This window comes from Electrophorus electricus, chromosome 7, assembly GCF_013358815.1.
Source record: "Electrophorus electricus isolate fEleEle1 chromosome 7, fEleEle1.pri, whole genome shotgun sequence".
Taxonomy (NCBI): domain Eukaryota; kingdom Metazoa; phylum Chordata; class Actinopteri; order Gymnotiformes; family Gymnotidae; genus Electrophorus; species Electrophorus electricus.
Genome location: NC_049541.1, coordinates 12,512,300 through 12,534,375, shown reverse-complemented (window position 1 = coordinate 12,534,375; position 22,076 = coordinate 12,512,300). Strand labels below are relative to the sequence as shown.

The 22,076-nt window shown below is 46.6% G+C and overlaps 1 protein-coding gene across 2 annotated transcripts in view; it reads right to left on the bottom strand.

Moving 5' to 3' along the window:
- The window catches only part of LOC113580185 (copine-8), a 75,617-nt gene that overhangs the window by 46,710 nt on the left and 6,831 nt on the right, over window positions 1-22,076 (bottom strand). For both annotated transcript variants that reach the window (XM_027014567.2, XM_027014568.2), the window contains exons 2-5: window positions 12,728-12,768; window positions 9,012-9,058; window positions 6,049-6,152; window positions 1,132-1,171 (exon numbers count right to left, since the gene is read on the bottom strand). In XM_027014567.2, the coding sequence (XP_026870368.1) occupies window positions 1,132-1,171; window positions 6,049-6,152; window positions 9,012-9,058; window positions 12,728-12,768 (232 nt within the window). The remainder of the gene's footprint in view (window positions 1-1,131; window positions 1,172-6,048; window positions 6,153-9,011; window positions 9,059-12,727; window positions 12,769-22,076) is intronic.

The window sequence follows — 22,076 nt, the reverse complement described above, 5'->3', positions numbered from 1 at the left end:
CAGTACCGGACGGGGAACCGGGGCCAGGGAGGCCCGTCTCTCTCTTTTCAGTTATCCCCCATCAGTAGGGGAGGACGGCGCGTCCGCCGAATGCGACGCGCTAACAAAACGCCGGCAATGCCGCGAGAAGGATTCGCTCGAATGACCAAAACAAACTGGAGCCGGGGAGGAAAGGGGGCGGGGCCGTGCACTGCTGTGACGCCCCGTTGCATAACACTCATTGGCTTACTAGAACGCTGTGGGGAATAATATCAGTAATATCCAAGGATGATGCAGCTGTTTACACAATGACACTGTCCCAGCAATCCAGTGGAAGGCAGAGGCTATAGGTAAGCAACACCCATATGCAGCACCAGGGAGAGATGAATAATTGCCTGTGTGTGTCTGTGTGTCTGTGTGTGTGTGTGTAAAAATCCTATATCGAGGATCCCAAATGTTATGTTATCACGTTATATTTTCTTTGCATGAAGTGCAAACTCGCCACTGGAGTCACTCAGGTTGTCGTGAAAATGGCCATTTGATCTATATAAACATCAGGACACTGTTTGACGAAGTATTGGAAGATAACGTTCCCACTGGCCTCAGATTGTGTGCGGTGTACAACATCTAGTCAGCACAGCTTAAACGAAAATGTCAGCATTTTTCTCCAAACACATCTTTTCTGCATTTATCATAGTGCTTTAGAACAGCAGGGCTTCGGTTATTCGGTTTTCTGCATGTTTGTGTGTATTTGTGGGAAGAGTGGGTGGCGGCCGTGAAACGCACGATTTTAAAACAAGGTACAGTAAAATGATCTCTCAGAGGCTTCCACAGGGAGCATGAAATGTGGCAGCAAATTTGCTTTTAGATGCTCCAACATGCATCATGCAAACAGAAACACTACCTATACACACAAACACAAGGTGGCACAGACATGGATCTTGTTAAAAGGTAAATAATGATGTTATGCTCAATTTTGATAAATACATCAAATTAACCACAAGACAAGCATGTGGTGACCCTGAAGGGTTACACAGAAATTCAAAGATTCAGTTGTGTGCCCTGTGGAAAACTATGCATGCGATTTTATATATTTCTTTTAAAAAAATCCATTTAAAAAGCAAAAGACTGGATCATGATCTTTTTACTCACATGTTTAGAAAGGTTGCTGCTCTTTGAATCCACGTCATACCTGTGGAATGAAGTAAAGAAAAACCTCAGTCATTAGGCGAGCTTGCATATCAACAGATACAATTCCTTCTAGACTACCTTTAGGCATCGTTGGCTGAACTGTAAAGTCCTGCAGCAATATTAGCTAATTAGTCTTTGATGTGTGTACAGAAGAGGAGAAAAGTGTGAGAGGTTGTTTTACATTGACCACTTCTTCTTTTTGGGCACATCATTAGCTATACGGTGATTCATACAGGCTTATTAACTTGGTGAGCCAGTCTCAGTAAGGCTCTCAGAACGGCTCACCTGTGTAAGGTAGCGCGACGCTTTGTGATATCAAAAGTCGTTGATTTTTGGAATGCAATACCCAGAAGGGGTCTGACATATTTGATGCAAAACTTGATAAAGCCGCAAAGGTTTGGGAATTATTGTGTCTAACCAGGCGCACAGTATGGGATGATGGAGGTCATGAAAAGTGTGTTTGGAAGCAGTGCTTCGGGAACGATGGGACAGGGTCTGGTGGCACGGAGATGAAAGCTGGCTGCTCTCGATCATCTGCACACACTTCCATTTCCATTCATTTCCAGCTATTTTCAACCTCGTCTTCTCTGTGGCCGTGTTCATGAGTGCATCGCATAGTTGTGCACGAGAGCACGTGGGTGCACATCTGACCATGGGAGATGTGCTGGAGAAATAGAGAGAGAGAGAGAGAGAGAGGGAGAGAAAGAATGCAAACTAATTTCACTGTGCAGAATCCAAGCTGTTCCCAGGACTGCACTCTTCTGGACAGAGATCTCAGATGTTGTTCCTGGGATCTGCTGGAGCCGTTCTCCCAGTCCGAGGGCCACAGCCTCTAGTGTTCCTATTATCAGGGGAGCCAGTGTTGCCTTAACCTTCCACATCTTTTCCAGCTCTTCTCTCAGCCCTTGGGATTTTCGAGCTTCACATCTTCCTTGGTCCTGATGTTGTAATCACATGGGACTGCTACATCTGTCACTACAGCCCTCTTCTGCTCTTTGTCCATCACTACTATGTCCGGTTGGTCAGACGCTACCATTGTCAGTCTGGATCTGGAGAACATTCTCCATCACCTTCGGGGGTGTGTCCCACTATACCAGCCACGTGGTTATGGCGTTCCATGTACACTCTGCCTGTTCGCATCTTGCATCCTGCTGTTACGTGTTGTCTCAGGGGCATCTCATCATAGCCTGCATCTGGGGCCCTGCGTGGTGTGGTAGCGCCCAGCCTCTACTGATCTCGTATTCAGAGCGTGCTCCCATGCTGCCGTGATTATTACAGATAGTGCCTCTGTGCTGTCTTTCAATCATAGACTTTCATGCAGTCAGTCCAGACAGTGCACAGGTCAGTCTGTCTGGTCTTATAGTCTCTTACAGTTTTATCCACCAGTAGCTGGTGCTTGGCTCCTCTGGTGTTCTCGTCAGTGCCTTTCTCATGGATTGATCCATGTGCCCACTCATCATAGCCGCAATCATACTTGGCTAACCGTTCAGGTTGGGTTCCATCCGTTAGCAGCTGGTTCATTTGTGATGCCAGGCCTGGTGTACATATATGTATATATGGTCACAACTATATATACATAATCAGCAGTACCCCAGAGAGACATTAACACTGGTCGTTGGCTAATTTCATGAATTTCATTTCCTCTCTATTATCTGTTTGTGTATACAAGTGAAATACTGTTCCCAGTAACATGACTCCTCTAGATGGTTATATATACATACATACACACACAGTATAAATCAAGCCAGATATTTGTCAGTTTAGAGTTCCAACTGTTTAGATGCAACATCTGTTGTCTCCTTACCCATTATGCCAACAAAGTGATACATAATCAAATACACACATATGCCCACTATACCTCCCAAAGTGTCAAATGAATAGTTTTACAAATTCAAGCATGACACTTGAAAATAAGAAATCAGATTTAATTACAAAACAATATTGCAACATAAATAACTATCACTACACAACATGATTAATGGAAGTCTGAGTTTTCCCATTCAGCCTTTACTTCCAGAAAGAGTTGGAACATGGTAGAAGTCTGAATTATCAGAAAATCAATAACTCTGGCTTGTCTTTTCCATGTTCTGACCTTCAAAATCCAATTGTTGAGGGAAACGGAAACACAGCCATCCGCAGAGGAAATGTGTTGGTGGCCTGAGTTGTTCACGCCCTACTACAGTTTAGCCTAGGTGGACACTCTCTGGCAAAGCAAACCCTGAATTGCCATGTGGTAATTGGGCCCAGGGATTAATTATTTACAAATGGAGCCCCGACTCCCTGAAAGCATCTTTGACGTTCTCTCAGCCGCACCCACACCACTATCACGTCTTCGTGAACAAGCCACTCGGGGAGGTGAACATCTACATAGGCGCACAGTTACATGCTTGTTCATTCCCCGTACCCACCCACACATACACAAACTCGTGTTACCCCACCCACTCGGACACGGAGACAAACACATGCGCCTCAAAGGCAGAGTGTCTGATGGAGGCCAGGGAGTGGAGGGGTGACGTGACCAGGGCCTGGCTGTATGGCCAGCCCAGGGTGTGTGCACTGACAGCTAGGGAAAACGCTAGGGCCAGAGGGGGAGCCGGGTGGAGGAAGCCTCCACTTCGACCATCACAGGCCCTCCTTTTACTGTTGGCAAAAATAAAAGGGCTGTTCTGAGATCAGTGGTGCAGCACCTCTGGTCAACACTGGCACCTTGAGTTCTAGGCTCCAATAAAGGTACAGACATGCTGGCATTTACATGAACCAACAGGTAGTCTGCAAACATCCTGCTGATCTCAACGCCCCCGCCTGCCCCTCTGTGGCTGCCTATGCAAGCGCTCTCCGGAAAATTCCACCCTAGCCAACGTCTGGCAGAAATGGCTGGAAATGAAAAGGCAATTTGTCCCAAAAGTTGGAAACACACTGGTGATGGGAGGGAAAACAACCAAAACGATGTGCATAGTGACCATGTGTTGAGCGCTCTCTTGGGCCACCACCCAAAGGCCTAATAAACAGAACTCTGTAACTGCCCACGAAGACGCTCTCAGTCCTTTCTGCTGGGATCCTAAAACAGCTACCCCCTGACGATGTCAAATCGGACAGACGCATATGCACAAAATCTAAAATTAATCACGTGAGAAATTAGCTCTTAAAAACACAGATGCGACAACTGGGAGGCTGCGTGTGGCCTGCGCGGTTCTTTGAGTTTATTATGGAGAACCGAATAGCCGCAGCAACACAAGCAGGAAAGAAACACAGCAGGCAAATTCAAATGCGAAACAAAATGCAGCAGAACCGGAGTTGAACCTGAAGAAATGCCGGAACCCAGAACACTGTCAGGCTAGGCAGGCTGAGAACGGGTCACAACGGCACAAGACTAAATGGACAGTAACTGGAAACAGGTGTTCCAGGTTGGAGGATTCCACCAGAGTGGACAATAACTAGGAATCCCAGAACAATGGAAATGAATGCAGTTTACATTTTCAAACATTATACTGTTTCAGACTTTCAAGGCTAGACATGAGTGATGAAACCAAAAATAATGACACAAAAAGTGTAATAAATTATTATACAGCTATTGAATGTTTACAAAGAGCTGACAAGTTGGCCCTACCAAAAAACCACCAATAAAATTCAATCAAATTCTCTCACACACACACACACACACACACACACACACACACACACACACATACCTCCTTTATACTTTATGTTACACACCTCTACACTCCTCTTTACACACGTGTGTAAAAGAAGAGGAGAGGCAGGCATGAGCAGAGCTGTAATGAGAGAGACAGAAATCCTCACCATCACATCGGAATGGAGTACGACCGCCTGTCCACCCCTACGTTCATGCAAGCCTCCAGGGGAAGGCACACACGCACACACACACACGCACACCCCTCCCCATTACACTCCCTGCCTGACTGAACCACATTAGTGTTCTCTCTCCTCATGCTATTTATAGCCCTGTACATTCCTTAACCAGTCACGCACTTGCATGCGCGCACGCATACACACACACACACACACACAAACGACAACTTGAGTAAAAACTCGCCACTCCACAGCACTCCTGCTGCAGTGGCCGTCAGGTGCGGGTTTTCCTGCTGAATCGGTCGTGCAAGTTTTCGGACTGGGGAAATTGGTGGATTTCACACGGCACGTCAGAGACACACACATAAAGGAAGGCCTGTGAGAAGGCCTCTCACTCACTTGTACATGAGCACCGGCATTAAAGCATGAGCAACATACATCACTGGCACTGCACTGAGACAAGATGGGCGAGAGAGAGTGAGAGAAGCAGAAACCTATTTGTGTACAAAATTGCAAACTGTGGAACATGTCAGTTGAGAGTTATGGTCCTGACCATAACAGAACATATCCAGAACAGGCAGTTCATCTCTAACAGCCATGCAACACCCCTCTCGCTTCTGATTCACATGTCAAACTTTGAGTGATAAGGCACAGAACAGGAATAATACACTCACGACCATGCACACAAGCATTCTTGGAGAGAGATATGCAGAACACACACAAACATGCACACACAACCTCACATATCCACACACAAGCATAAGCATGAGTGTATTTATAACATAAATGGTAGTGGTAGCTCAGTGGTTAAGATACATGCCTTGTATCTTGGTTCAAGCCCCACCACTACCAAGTTGACACTGCTGGGTCCAGTTGTACTCAGTCATAATTGTAAGTTACTTTGGATAAAAGCGTCAACTAAATGCTGTAAACATGTAAATAAATAATTATTCCCATAAATGCCATTGTATAGCCAACCTGCACATATAAGAGATGAGTAATGCCTTTTGCACACTTAACATGTAACCCATGAATGTGCACACACACACACACACACACAGTACTCACAGGTCAAATCGTAGGTTCTGCCTCTCTTCAAAGAAGTAGTCCAGAATAAACTTGCGCACAAAGTCTGGATTTAGGGTGTTATCAATGACTTCAGTCCTCCCATACTGAAACACAAACACACACAAAAGCTACAGTCAGCAATACAAAGAATGCAACAAACCTCCAAGATCAAAATCCTTTCTTACTGGAAATTCTGCAAGTGGACTGAAGACTCTCTCGCAGGCAAACTGTGCTACAGCCCTCAAAACTGCTATAAATGAGGCACCCAGGGAATGAGGACTCTTAACAAACCATTTCAACATCCTCCTCTTTCTAAAAACACTCAAAGCCAGACCTTTGTCCCTGTCTGTACTGTCTCCCGAAACATTTTATAAGAGGAGCTATTAGGCACACATATTTATGCTCCAGTACAGTGAATGTAATTGGAAGGAGAGACAAGTTTTATTGAATATAGTTTCCAGGATCATTTAAATCTCTTTTTAGAGCCAAACAAACAAAAAACCGTCACTGTACAGTATGATGCTAACGGTAGAGGGGCAAAAAGTCAGATATAAGCACTTAATCTCGCATTTATTCTAGTATTGCTTTGGTTTTGATAGTTATAATGTTGGCTAAGGACAGCAGGCTGTATGCAGTAACACTGTCCAGCCAGGTAGTGAGCATCAGCTATTTCAGTGGTTTCCAGAAATGAGGTCTGACCAAAGCCAGATCAGGAAAAAGGAATATGAAAAATGAAAAGTATGATTTGAGTCAAAATAGCTTGTAATGATCTGATGATCAGCCACTGTGGTGGAAAATACTGCACTAGAACACAGTGACATTACTGATGTTATTCTGTCAGAGCAAATGGTCAGAAATAGCCAGCTATCTTAAGGCTAGAATTTGGAATTGGGAAAAGGGGAATGGGAATTCTAAATATCCAACAGACTGAAAGAACAGACATTTCAAATCATTATGAATTCATGATAAATTCAAAAGTCAACAAAAAAACAGAGATGAAATATGCAAAAAAATTGAAAAGAAAAAACCCACTAAAACGTGCTGCTCCCGTTTGGACATAGCGGGTCAGCAAGATCGCCCAATCTCACTGCTAAAATGGCAAAACAAGTGTCAAAACTCAACTGGCTAACACGAAAATAAAAATAAAACCGTTCACCATTTTCCTGTTACTTTTAGACACAACAGCCCCCACAAGGGTTATACTTTTCAGACCGAAAGTGCAGCCTTGCTTTCATTCCTTGTTGGCCCTTCGCCTTCTGTGATGTGTTCAGGAATTCAGGTGAATGACATCACTAATTAACAAAATTCCACTAGCTCAGTTTTCTCAAAAAAAAAAAAAAAAAAAGTCTCTGCATCGTTGGGTTGGACTTGAGCAGGCAAGCACCCATCACAATTCACTCTTCAGATCGCTCTCTCTTCTGAGGCCGTCAGCTGTCATGTTATTAGTGAGGGCAAGTGATTTTCATTCATGCCAATGAAGGCATGTTTCCCTGATGAGGTGCTATGCTTTGGGCCGCTGTTCTCAGTGCGGTGCGGCTTCATTACCTGAAGGGCTGTTCACTTCTTGTTTCTCGTGTTCTAATGTGCCCACCTATTGATTTATTCGGATTTCTCTGCCTCATGGTGGCCTGGTTTACTGGCACAGTTCTTTGGCACTTATTATATTGAGGGAGCACAGCAGCAAAATCTGAACACAAATCTAGTATTGCAGTAACTTAAAGTCAAGAAACAAGTGAACAGCCAACTGTGATACCTGCATAATTCAGCTAATATGTAAATATCCTCCAATAACACCCTGAAGTCTTTGTTTTTGCAGAGAAATGACATTACACGTTTTAACCTCATTGTCACTTCATTTAAAACCCATTGTGCTGGAACGCGGACCTAAAAATTCATAAATTAATTTTAAAAGTGTCTAAGTGTCCGAGACTCTAAGACTGCGCTGCTCATCTGTAAGCTATGTATTTTACCAGTCTAACAAAACAGAGCCTCCGGAACAGATCACAGCGGTCACATCTATTATGAAGTACTCGTTAGCCAGAAAAGGCCATTTCTGATCATTTACCCATTTTTGACAGTTTCTCTTTTTTTCCTAACATCACCCGGCATTTTCAAACACAAGCTTCATTTGTACTTGTTAGAAACGAGCAGTCATGTGAACGCGTGTAATAACATCAGCTGGCTGCAGCTTGGGCAACTCAGGTCTGCTCGTGGGGTATTACTTTACTGGCTTATGTTCATACCTAATTAGAAAGGCGATTAGACACTGCAGACTGATACCTTCAGTCTTTGATGATGTCTCATTGTATGATTTGCCCTTCTGGTGGTGTTAGTTATCAGAAAAACATGGATTTAGATCAGTAGTGCTAATCATCATTGGACATCTGTGAAAGTGCATGGTAGCAACACATGTCTGTGAACAGTTAAAGCACTCGGTCACCTGCTGCACCCAGACAAAACTGTCACCTAGATCATGTACTATGTCTCTGGCTTGTTTTGAAATATGGGCCTTTTTCTGGCTATTGTGGTACTGAGGTCTAATTTACTGGCATGTTGAGCAAAGGACCAGCCCCTAGTGCCGTACCACATCCTAATAATCTATTTTGTTTCCACATACGGATAACGAGACGTGACTAATGGCCCGAAAAATGTGTGGAACAAAAGATTGAGACGATGGGAACCTCCTTGAGACTTGCCAGTACACACCTCCTGTTTCACCAGACTGTGACTGATAAGAACACACACAAACTCCTCTTAAGGGTTCTGAGGAGAGAGGGAGACAGCTCACTTTCACTGGCCAAACAGAGCCGGGGAATAAAAGGGAGCGAAAATCGACTTCATGAATTATTTAAAGTGTTATTTGACAGATAATTCAGGCGAGCGCATGATTGCATATTCATGCGGGCACATCGGCAGACGCCCGTGAGATGCACGTCAGGCCCCCAGCAGCCTGTCCCACTCACCTCTTTCCAGTCTTTGTTGCCGACTCCTTGGGTGTACAACACGCAGACTACAGAGGAGGACGGGGGAGAGAGAAAGCATTAATACAGGGCAGAGACAGAGCGCCTCGGACGCTTGAGCACGCTCAAAGGCTCTACAGCTTTACCCCTGTGCAGCACTGCAACTCACACAACATACCATGTAACAGAAATAAAGTGAGGGAGTGCAATATGGAAATAAAACACCCCAATTAACGCCAGATTTCAGCAGATGCAAGTTGTGCTTTACTATAGAGGAAGCTGATGGGGTGAGTAATGGAAATGAAAGCTGTTTGATTGCCTACACAGCGAGAGCCAAGGCCAGTTACCCCTCGGCCGGTATGCAGAGCTCCGGGTGCGGTTCAGATCAAAGGCATGTGTAGTGAGTGTGCGCTTTTGTGTGTGTGTGTGTGTGTGTGTGTGTGTGTGTAAGGAAGAGAGTAAGGTGATGGAGGGCACCGGTAGGAGTGCCAGCACAGACGTTCAGCTCTGCACGTGGGACATCACGCATCTGTAAAAACGTTCTGCTGATGTGAAGAGCACGACAGTTACCGCGTCAACAGGGCGGACAAGTGGGCCTGGTGGCATGTGTGGAGTTAACCGCCAGAGTTGGGTGCATGCCCACGGCAGCGTGACCGGGGTGGGCTCCTCTAAAGCTGGCGGCCTGGAGCTGTGCGCACGGCACAACCCGTGGCCTCAGTGCCGTGCTCGGTGACTGTGAGCAGCCGTGGGCTTGGCGGAGGAAGAGGAGGAGGAGGAGGAGCTTCTCTCTTTGCCTGGTAGCTCTTTTCCACAAATGTTCTGATTGGCGTATTGTTCTGGTTTAGAGGCCTCATGTTCGTTTTTGGGGATACTGGGGATCTACTACTGGGGATAAGACGGATAATAATAATAATACTACTACTACTACTACTACTACTACTACTACTACTACTACTACTAATAATAATAACAACAACAACAACAACAACAGGTATATCATGAAAATATAATAATACCACATGTAGGCTAAGCTTAACGTAATCATCTATCGTCCAAAGTGAACAGAGATGCATGGTCTGCCTCCAGTGTTGCTGAATTCAGTGCCCCAGTCACCTGCTTTGCTGGTCTCTTAGCATGCCGTTAAGCACAACATACACTCTGGCTAATCCCCCGTCCAGCTCTGCTGTGCGAGAACTCCGCGACATGCCCCTGCATGCCGTCATGGTGCGTACTGAAGAACATCCCATTCTTTTGTTCCATCTGGGAACGAACGTTTCAGGTTCTAGAACCTGTTTGTTTTGGTGGAAACACACTGGACGGTTCAAAATTAGGTGTGAAAACCAGGACGTTTCCAGTTCCTTGCTGGTGGAAAAGGTTTCCCTGCTCTCTGCGAAAACTCCTGTCTTGTCAGGAACCTGTAATTCTCCTTTCAGATCCTTCTCTGTGACCCTTGCCTGCTCCATCTCAGTTCTGTTGCTCCTGACTGTCCTGTTGTGGTGTTACTCTGTGCTGGCTGCATATTCTACCATATTGAACAACTAGCCGTGACATTCTGCACAGATACACTTGGTCTCTTAACTGATCTGGTCACTGAGGTTAACTTGTCTTACTCCATTCTCATCAGTAGTCAGATCAGTATTCGAGTCTACAGTCATTAGCATAATGAATATGATATGAATATGAAGATGAGAATGAACCCACAGAATGTGACCTGTGACACATGAAGCCATGTGATACATATAAAGTTGTGTGTGTGTGCGCGCGCGAGAGAGAGAGAGAGAGAGAGAGAGAGAGGGAGAGAGAGAGAGGGAGAGAGAGAGAGAGAGAGAGAGGGAGAGAGAGAGAGAGAGAGAGAGAGAGAGAGAGAGAGAGAGAGAGAGAGAGAGAGAGAGAGCGCACATGTGTTCCGAGCATGTAGGTCTGAAAGCCACATTATCATAAGAATTAAGAAATCCATAATAAACAGCTTATCCAGAATAAATGTAACCATAAGAAAGGACACTTACAGAAACTCATGCAAGGTCACTGGCATAAGCTCGAGAGGCAGAGAAACACACAGCACAACAAAAGGTCTGAAAGAAAAGTGGGGTACAGAAAGCAGAGAAGAGCAGAGAGGAGCGCAGTGAAGTACTGTTGCGGGGCGAGGCACAAAGCAGCGCCGCAGGGAACCTTCCAGCACGTTTCCCACTCGGCCCGGGCCAGCGAATGTTACCGACCACATTACTGCGATGTGTGTGAAGCAGAAGACTTCATGAAACATTTAATGCCACATGCTTAAAAAAATGCAGTTGACAAACACAGACCTCATGCTCTGTCAGTATGTTTTTATTCTGAAGTGCCATGTATGTTAAGGAGCTGCTATGCGTCATGCCACCTTCCAGCGTGGCTACCACAGACTCCATTTCCCATAGTCCCTCCTCCAATCAGGTTGAGGACTTGGAAGCTGCACCCCACCCATCAGCTTCATTTACCTAGACGGACATCCCCAGCTTTCTAAATATGTATATTGGTTTTTGATTTCACTTTTGTGTATGTTCCTCTCGCATTTGCAAAATCTAAGCAGTGCTGTTCATATAAAACTAATGCAAAGCTCAAAACAGCCTGTGTTTAAGGGGAGCTGGGTACACATGACAAGTACAAAGCTTAGTTCAGTAGTTGACACAGCTGTTAAGTCAAAATGAACTTGGATAAGACGGTTTTGGAGACTGGCTGATGTTCCTTTATCGTTTCGACAGCCTAACTGTGCCGTTTGTAGACACGGTCGAGGGCGCCCTCCTTCATATTCGCAGCAGATGGCGATACTGATTCTGAAGCCCATTTTAATACTGTTCAACCTAGTGCTACACTGACAGGAACTTCAATCGAAAGTCCTAACTGAAAGCGTAATGGTGAGCTTTGAGCTTTCCCGCCAGCCAGTCCAGATATTCACAACCGGTTAGGATAAAACATGGTCAGCAAGGACATAGCCTCCACCCCTGGTGGGTTTGAGGCAGTGGGGGACAGGTCAGAGATGAGTGCATGCCATGTGCCATGAGAGGCAGGAGCCATCATCCAATATCCCCCAGCGTCATGGTAACATAACAGCCGTCGCTCTGTAACTGCGCCCCAGTGTGCACCACTGCTATCAGAGTGAGAGCGTACAGTTCTCTCTGCGCGTGGTGAATATCGCCTTAGATCGACTGCCCACTGCATTTCTACATCTGAAGGAACCCCGCTATCCCACCCACTCCCTACCCCCTAGAGTGCCAAACAGGATTACCATGCACTCCTCGCTTGGGCAGTGTGAGAATACATCAGGGAACACGTGACTCACTGGGCGATCCTGTAAGGTTTATGTTTGTGATGATATCCTAGCCTACTTTTATAAGGGCAGGGTCAGATTTTGCAGCCAACAACATATGGTTACTGGAGCTGTGTACGCGCATGCATGTGTGTGTGTGTGTGTGTGTGTGTGTGTGTGTGTGTGCGCGCACGTGTGACTTTGAGGGTGTGAATGTGGCAATATCATCAGTGATTAGACAGGTGCTCAGTGCTCAGTGCAAAACCACATAAGCCGGGATAAAGGAAGCAGAATTTTGGAGAGGGATGATATGATTTTTTGGTTTAAGAAACAAGAAATCAGTTCAGCTGACAAATTAAAAGGAATGTGGTGTTTGTAACATGAGTAGCAGCAGATGTTTGGCAGAAGGGCAGCAGACACGTAGTAAATATGATCTTACTTGGATCTGATTTGGAGAATGTGTCCCTGTCGAGCAGATTCCTGTCAAACGGAAAAAGAATGACATCATTTACAGTTTTCTAATAATGATGTAGAATCATGAGAATAAATGTCACTAAGGAACCAAAGGTGAACAGGAAAAAACAAAACAAAAACCCACACTGTGGTGACGGTTGGCTGCTCTACCTCACAAGCATTTTTCCAAAACAAACGCAGCTTTGAAAAAAAAAAAAAAGGCCAAACTTGCTTTTGGTTACTTAGATTATATTTATGTTTAGGCATGGCTTTATTTACCTACCATAATAATACACAATTCAGTGGAAATACCCCACAGTGTTAACAATATGAGAATGTGCATGCATGTGCGCATGTATGTATGTATGTGTGTGTGTGTGTGTGTGTGTGTGTGTGTGTGTGTGTGTGTGTGTGTGTGCGGCAGCTGCAAAGGTATGCCAGGGGAAGTTTTACAATGATGAAGACCAGATCTGGTGAGAGCAGGCTCACTGTAATCATCATTAAGTGATGTCTCTCAGCATTCACAATCTAATTACTTGAGCTCGGTAAGGAGCAGCCATGAAACATGACAGACTAAAGAGTGAACTGTGAATACACAAACAACTCAGCAGTGTTATCCACACGAACCCAGGACTGACAACTTTGCCCCTTAAATGTCATATATTTTCTTCTATCCACAATCTCTCATCACCTTCACCTTTGTCCTGTGAAAAAAGCAATTTTGGCACGCTGTGTCAAATTTCCATGAAAAAACCCACACCTGTGTGGACTAATCTGATAGAGGGAATGAAGATGGTAATATGAAATGCTCATTCGCACAGCAGCCTATTGTGCTTGTGTGTGTGTGTGTATTTATGTGCGCCCATGCGTACGGGATGCCTCTGGATACCGCGTGCTCGCACGTGAGGCATTCATTCATCCCAGATCTTGAGATGTTTCGGGTGAAAGCGTCGCAGGTGCAGGTGTGATGACTAACCGGGGAGATGGGTAGATCTGTTCTGTCACGATTTACTCCCCGGCCAGGCACCGAGAGCCACGGTGAATACCTACATTTACTGGGTGTCGACAACACACTCCGGCACCAGGCCGGTGCAGCCGCGCTGCCTGCCTGAGCTGACATTTAACGTGGCACGTCCACCAACGGGTCGGTTGACCTGCCAGTGCTGCAAAAGGCCTGCCATGTCACTTGTGAACTCTGCTTTAATCCTCTTTTGGGCTTACATGAGAATTCAGGACGCTCCACAGGGCCAGGAACGGATCCTTGCGTCCATTGCTCTGTGGCATATGGGATTTGCGATGTCCCATATGCCACGTAGTTGTCCCCTGGTGCGTGGGCCGTGGCTTCATGACAGCAGCCCTGCCCTCAGAAAGGCTGGGACATATGGGTGAAGGCTTGTGGGGATGACCCCGGTGAGGCGGCGCGTGGACTCTGGGAGCTTTAATGGATCCCATGGGGGTGCTGAAAGAGCCTCACTGAACAACAGCTCACACAGCAAGGGGCCATTACGACGAGATGCTTCCATATCCGCTGATATCCAGCGCAAATCTTTGGGCTGGATCAAAGCCTCTCTCTCTCTCTGCCTGCATATGTGTGTGTGTGTGTGTGTGCGCGCGCGCGCATGTATTTATCTGTGAGTGTGAGAAGATTCTCCATAGTGTGCAACCGGATACAGGTTGTAAGATTTCTCTGATTCTCCTGCTCTCCATGCTACGGCATCGGCTACATCATCGTGACTAGCGGCAGTGGGGGTCCGGCCTCTCCTGGAGCTGAGCTAAAGTGACTCCTGACTCTCCGTATCTTTGATACAGTGGGGAATGGGCAGGGAAGCAGCAGAGGACGAGAAACACCCAACACTCTCCCTTTCAGCTGCAACTTTCTGTGGGTGGTTAAAAAACCGTCAGCGCAACGGAAAGAGAGAGATAGACAGATGGAAGGAGAGAGAGAGAGAGAGGGAGCGAGTGACTGCAGCTGTATGGGAAGGAGGTAACCTCAGGCAGAGCATTATTATAGCATCAACACCTCACCATGAAACTGGGTGCAAATCACCGTGTGTCTGAGCAGGGGAGGTGAAAGAGCCCTTCATGCAGTACCTCTGAGAGAGAGAGAGAGAGAGAGAGAGAGAGAGAGAGAGAGAGCTGTTGTCCTCCCTTATTTATTTGTATGTCTACGTGGCCTTGTGTTTCTCCCTCGTAACCACATCGTTATGCAGGCGATGCTGGTCTGTAACGACTCTGAAAGTGTCTGCAGCATCTCACACCCGAGGAATTCCCTTAGAAAAAGATATTCCAGGTGGTTCCACCTACCCATCTCAGTCCTTTTCTCTATGTTGCGACTTCACTCTCTTACAGAATAATGGTTGGTTCCTGGAGTTGGAAGTGTGTGTGTGTGTGTGTGTGTGTGTGTGTGTGTGTGTGTGTGTGTGTGTGCGCTTCTGCAAAATATTTGCCTGTGCATCACTTCAGCCTGTATGAGTTCTAAAAGAATCTGGCATGGAAGCAGCTAAGACATACTACAGCAATGTTTATTCACGCTACATCATCATGCCATCTGGGGGATAAACACACACACCCACCAGATGCACACTCACTGATAAGGCACACACTACACGTCTTAATTTTCCTGACCATTTCCACTTTTGACACGCTTATACATCCAAACCTACAAACCAAACTTGCACACACACACACACACAGACACACACACACATTTGGTACATTTGTGTCTGTGTGTGTAACTGGCAGAAGGAAGTGCTCGGTTTGTGCCCAAAACTCCCGCGGTGTGCAACAGTAAAGGGGAGGCGCTGGGCCCATCCTCCCTCGTTCCTGACATGGGAGGGGGAGCTCGTGCCAGGCGGAGGCTCCGGCGGGCATCATTTAACCATTTAAACTGTGGTCCAGAGCCACGGCCACTGTGCCTCAATCATAGCGGACTTAGACTGGAAACTGATTTGTCAGAGATGTCCGTGAGGCAGAAAGGGGTGGGGGGGGGGGGGAGAGAGAGAGAGAGAGAGAGAGAGAGAGAGAGAGAGAGAGAGAGAGAGAGAGAGAGAGAGAGAGAGAGAGAAAGCAAGCTACAGGGTGTATAAAGAGAAACAGCTGCTTGGAAGACTGCCACAGTTATAGGAAAGAGAGACACAGCTACAGGACTGAAAGACAGCTAAAGAATAGCGAGACACAGCTACAGGATCAGCTAGGGAAAGCAAAGCAAGGAAATTCGATGAGCACATACTATACACAGGTCATTCAAAGTTATATACACGTGCAAAGCTAAAGGCATAAAAAAGACACCGCAAAATCAATAAATATCAAACGATAAGGACATGAGACATGAAGATAAATGAACAGAAGACGAGACCTTGCGCATTAAATGTAGGGAGTTTAATCAAAGACATTTTGTTGTTTTTCTTCCCCCTAGAACAAAAGAAATGTCTCATCTCATATCTTCTGAGAGCTCATCCCAGCTGTAAGCAACAAAGAAGCAAAGCGTCGTTTCAACTCTGTTCCAAGTTTGTTCTAACTCTGAGCACCACGAGCTGGCCAGCCCCTCGTGATCCAAGAAGCCTCTGGGTTTTGCATTCTTCAAACATATTGGAAATGTATTTTGGCCCTGTGCCATTTAATGATCCATAAAAAATAAATAGCTCCACTTCACAGGAGCCTTTCCTAACTGGAAGCCAGCGTAAGGAGACGAGGCATAAGGGAGCGCGTTTGGTCCTCTGGGTTAACATTCTCACAGCAGCATTTTAAAGGAGCTGCAGCTAGTCTTTTTAGGGAAGACTGGTGACGAGATCACAGCTTATGCTGCATGGCTGAGTTTGTCTAGGTGTCGTTTGGATAGAAAAAACTTCCGAAGCCGAGGTGTGAGTATTTAAGAACTCCAGAACAGAATGTGTAGCCTGACCTTTGAGCTACGCGACTCGTCGTGAGCTGGTAGTGGATGCTTTGATGTGGTAAAGAGCCGGTGGTGCCAGGCACCATCCATGAAGTTGGTTCAGTCCTACAAGCAGCTGGGAGTCCAACAGAATGACAAACTGGTTTTGGACGGACAGTCTGGTGCCACTGTACAAGAAAGGCTGGAGCCATCTTTTCTTTCTAAGACGATGAAGGTGTTAACACGTGGAGTAAGATTGTGGCCAGTGCCCTTTTCTATACTGTGGTCTGCTGGGGATGCCGAGCGCCTGAATAAACTGATCAGGAAAGGCAGCTCTATCTGAGCTGAGGCTGGACTTACTAGAGACAGTGACATAGGGAAGGATGGTGGTGAAAGCCATTCCGAACGACCCAGTCCATCCTTTCCATGACACCAGTCATCCATCCATCCATCCATCCATCCATCCATCCATCCATCCATCCATCCATCCATCCATCCATCCATCCATCCATCCATCCATCCATCCATCCATCCATCCATCCATCCATCCATCCATCCATCCATCCATCCATCCATCATGTGTTATTGGTTTGCCACCGGGTGTTGACCAGAGAAGGATGGGTTCATGGCTCCTTCCATTCGAGGCTACTTCCTCTTGCTCTCAGGGAGTTTTTCCTTGCCACTGCTGTCATGGCTCGCTCATTAAGGGCCTGGACCCGGATTCTTCGCATGATTTTGGATTTTGATGACGTTGCACTGTACCAACACGTGCTGTAAAAAGCACTATACAAATGCATCTGAATGGAAAACTCAAATGTAGACGTATGTGATGACACGGTAAGCCTCTGGAACCATAGTGAGGAGGCAAAAAGGCTTTTCAGTCCATCAAAACGCATTTTTAGACAACAGTGTCAACAGCAGCAGCGAGATTTGAAAAGACCAGCACTGGTAGTTTTCCTGAATCATCGCTGACACCCTTACCTTCAGCACTCTCAGCAGTGAAGCTGGACGCCAGCCTGCTCAGTCATCTGAGCTTAAGACACTGACGAGTGAATTGAAAACGACTTTAGTGGTTGTGCGCCGCATTACAGATCATTGCTCATTATAGCATTTTGGAAAGCCGCAAGAGATAAAAAGTTGACTACTTTGTGTGTTGAACTATTTCCTTAAGAGTTCCTTACTAAGCAGAACAAAACTGAGACACAATTGAGGTCCAGCTAAGGATAGAGGAGGTTATAGAACAGAAAGAGAAAAAAGTGAGAGAGAGTGTTCCTGTAGCTCACCGGGTGGATCAGGCACAGCAAGGTGACGGCAACACCGGGGTCGTTGGCTGATTCCCAAGGAACACACACTGTCATACTGATAAATCTAATTCTTCCTCTCCAGATAGGAGCATTTGCCAAATGCTGTAAATGTATTTACAGGACAGAGAAGCAGCTGCAAAAATACAGAAGCGAAGGAACAAGAACAACCAGCAATCAATTGGCTTCCAGCTGTGTGACGGCGGGGCCGTCCAGGAGACCGACGGAAAGCGTGACTGACGGAACAAGTGAGAAGGATGCCGCCGACATCTGCTGCATCTCAGACGGGTGTATCCAAAAGGTGGCGTGTGTGTGTGGAGGAGAAGCCAGAAGTCATCCCCACGGCACGCCTGGGAGAAGCGGCTTTGAGATTCATGATCGGCATGCAGGCTTCTGCGTGTGGGTTTAGATGGAGGCATACAGGCAGTTCTGGCCGTGCGCTTCTCAGAGAGGCGGCCCAACGGCCCAAGTAAGATGACAAAAAAGTCAGGAAACGAAGACGTTCGGCGGGGACCGTGAGGGACTGCCGATGGCAGGCAAAAGTTAGAGCGCCCTAGAAACGTTTATTTCGATATCAAAGCGATTCACTAACATAAAGGAAAGGAGAGAGGAGGGCCAAGACCCAAAAAAGAGGAAATACACAGTAAGAACGTTTTACTTATTGATTCTTGTTAACAGATGAACCCAAAAAAAGAAAACAGGTAGAGGAAAGTAAGAGATAAAAAGAGTTATAGGTGGTGAGAAAGGGACTAAAAGAAAGAGTCAGATTGAGAGAGTGTGAAACAGAGAGCGAGAGAGCGCAAGAGAGCGAGAGCGAGCATCCAGGCTGGTGTCTGTCATGTCCCTCCTCATGCCACAGTGTCACAGCTCCCAGTGGGACTTCCGCCAGTCTGCCTCAGTGGGCCAGCAGCCGTTACCCTGGCAACCAGCAGCCAATGGAGTCTGCTCCCTCCCTGAATGACATTTCCTCTTTTAATTCTACAGGAGATAAGCAACACAATAGGGAGATACAAGCCAGCCTCTTCAGGCTCCACCCACGTCGGCATGCGGACATGGGACGGGGACAGCGCAGCTTAGAAGGAGGTCCAGAGGAGACTCTGTCCACTCTCTTTAGCTACCCTGTCACCTGACCTGTTTTTGCCCAGAATTGACTTTAACAAGCGTGCTAAGCTCCTCACAACGATTGGTCTGCCAGTAGTGAGGATGGCGCATGGCTGGCTACTTCTGACAGTGTTACCTTGGAGACACACAGAGCCTCTGACGGCCTCTGGGGACCTTACCTGGACAGGCAGGCTCAAGGATAAATTGGACGGCAGAGAGGAAAGGTTCTCCCACTAGACCTCCGCAGACGTTTGGGGGCTGTTCTGTAATATTGAGGATTGGTTGCCAATGCTAAGACTGAAGGAGTTTAGACATGAGGAGAGGAGAGCCTTGAAACTAGAAAAAGACAGATTTAAAAAAACAAACAAAAAAAAACAAAAAACAAAAACAAGTTTAGAAGGGGGCAATAGAAGATCCCTGCCTCATATTTCTGGGGAGGCAGGGAGGGAGGAGGGTCTGCCCTTGGGTCCTGGGTGTGATCCCAGCCACTCCCCTTCTCTCTCAATCCGGCTCTGACCTGAATAATGCCTCCACAGAGAATAGAGCAACTGAACTAGTTTCGGGCCGCACCCGCAACCCGGCCAACACCGTGCAGCCGCTCACCATGGAACATAGGACAGGCAGACCCAGCCAGCAGACACGAGACTGCCGAGCCAGGGAGTGCCTGAGGCCTGGACAGCCACGAGACACATGTTGTCAAACAAACAAGCGAGCAAGCAGCAAAGCCAAACAATGTACATTTTGTAAAGTTTGGCACACGAGCAATGCAAATGACTGCAGTCTTGTGAATGTGGAACAAGAAATATTTAGGTCAGCAGACACAGTCCAGCAAAAGGTCAGCAGACAAAGTCCAAGAGACACGCACAGACATGGACACAAAGACACACACGTGCTCGCTCACACACACACACAGAGTCGGGAGTATGGAGCTTTGAATATTCTGTGTGTTCTCCATGCCTTGAATGGACCTGCCCTCATTTTTTCCCGACAAGAGAACGCAAACAGAGCAGAGAGGTGACACTTCCACGCCCGCATTCCGGCCAGCAAGAGAGCGATGCCTTTCCATGCACGGGAATCCCAACAGTGACTGTGGACTCAGATTTGTGTGAAACGGATCCGTGCACGTTGGGTCGCAGCATGCCTCCTGCATGCGAGCTCCTTGTTGGAAATGGTGCTGCTCGGTAAATGAGCTCTCAAATGAATTGGGGAAATTTCCCTGGCTATGCACGTGCTGGCCGGCCTGATGCATTCCGGCTGCAGGGTTATGCGAGGGCACCGATTATGGTGATGGAGGGACGATGCGGGCTTGTTTATCCAAACGTGCATGCCCCAATAATTGGAATTTACAGCGTGCAACTCATTTTACAGCTGCAAACCATTTTAGTCATATTGTGCGACCCGAATAAATACACAGGCCAACTAAAGCACATGTTCACACCAACGCAAACATTTTTTTGGCCAGAAAAATTTATGAATACTATAATCGATGCTCAAGTTCCAAAATCACCTTTAGACTGTTGCATGACAATGCAGTCACACACACACACATATATATATATATATATATATATATACACACACACACACACACACACACACACACACGAATCTGTTCAGTGCTGGTATTCACATCCAGTCTGACTTTCTGAAGTGCATCTACAACAGAATTGTGTACAAATCCCTGGATAATACCTATCGATTTTCTCTCAGAAGGATCACTGGCCTGTTTTTAGTAAACCAGAAAGCAGGTAAAAGAAGAGATAAACTGCTTCCCTTGTCTAATTTTTAAACAAAAAAAAGGCTTTAAAGAATTTTGGTATGGCTGCATACCAAGATTCATTTATCACCTACATACTGTAGCACCTGCTGCTGATGGGTTTATTTAGTTATTTTTTATATTTAAAAAAAAAAAAAAAAAAAAAAAAAAAGCACCAAAAATGGATTAGGTGCAAAAGACAGACTGCTGCAACACCTCCATGCTATCTTGGGAGGGAAGTTTTCCAGCCACATTTAACTTATAAGAGCAGAATCAATTCCAAGAAAACAGGCCAGGAACACACAACACCCACTAAAGCTTAAAGGCAAAAACACAATAAGGAGGGGCTGCGTTAGCCGCAAGCGCTAAAAATGCCCCAGTGAAACTGAAAATGGAAGAAAATAAAGCCAGAAAATGAAAGCGGAGGATTGCTGTCAGCACTGCTCTTTGTTCTGTATCGGCTGATTGGTGGATCCATGGCATGCAGTGTTCACGAGACCAAGGAACAACTTGGATTTCCAGTGAAAACATCCCATTGGTCCTCGCAGCTGTCAGCGGTTTTGAAAGGCGCTCCCTTCTGCGCCGACACCGAGGGGCAATGGAAGAAGATGGGACTTCACGCTTGGCTGTTTGATCTCTCCGTTATGGCCTTAAACCTCCGAATGTAAACCTCTCACAGCCCAGGTTTCCACACAAGACCAGCCACATGGCGGATGTCGAAGGACACAGACCTCTGCCTGACCTTCCCTGGCAGTTATATTTAGACCCAAAAGCACCTTTATTTTGAAGGCAGCAACATTTATGTCGATGAGAAGCACACGAGCCACTCAGAATTTCAGCGGGAATAATGGATCAGTACATTCACCTGCACCTATTGGTTTGATTAATGCAACTCATGGGGTGATTTTGTGAAACGCGGTTGTAAAGTCACACTGGAGGGTCGTGACGTAGCATGAAAAATTACGAGAATTACTCGGCGCAGAGAGCCGAACGGGCTATCGGCGAGACGAGCTTGCACGCACACACACCCCAACAGAAGCACACAGACGCAGGCCCCACACCCCCCCACTCTTCTTCTTTTGTGCGAAATTGCCCATGCCCAGTGGTGAAGCGTTTGTGACAGAGGCATTCCCAGAGGAGGGGGCTGAGCGAAGGCAGGAGATTCCTGAGAGTGCCGCAGGCGTGCCAGGAGGCATGCTGAAGAGCTCGGCTGTGTGACCGGACTGGAGACGGCTTCATCAGCACGCGCAGGCCCTCTCTGGCTCTCGGCAACCCGACCGTGGAGAGCATATCGGGTTATACTGAT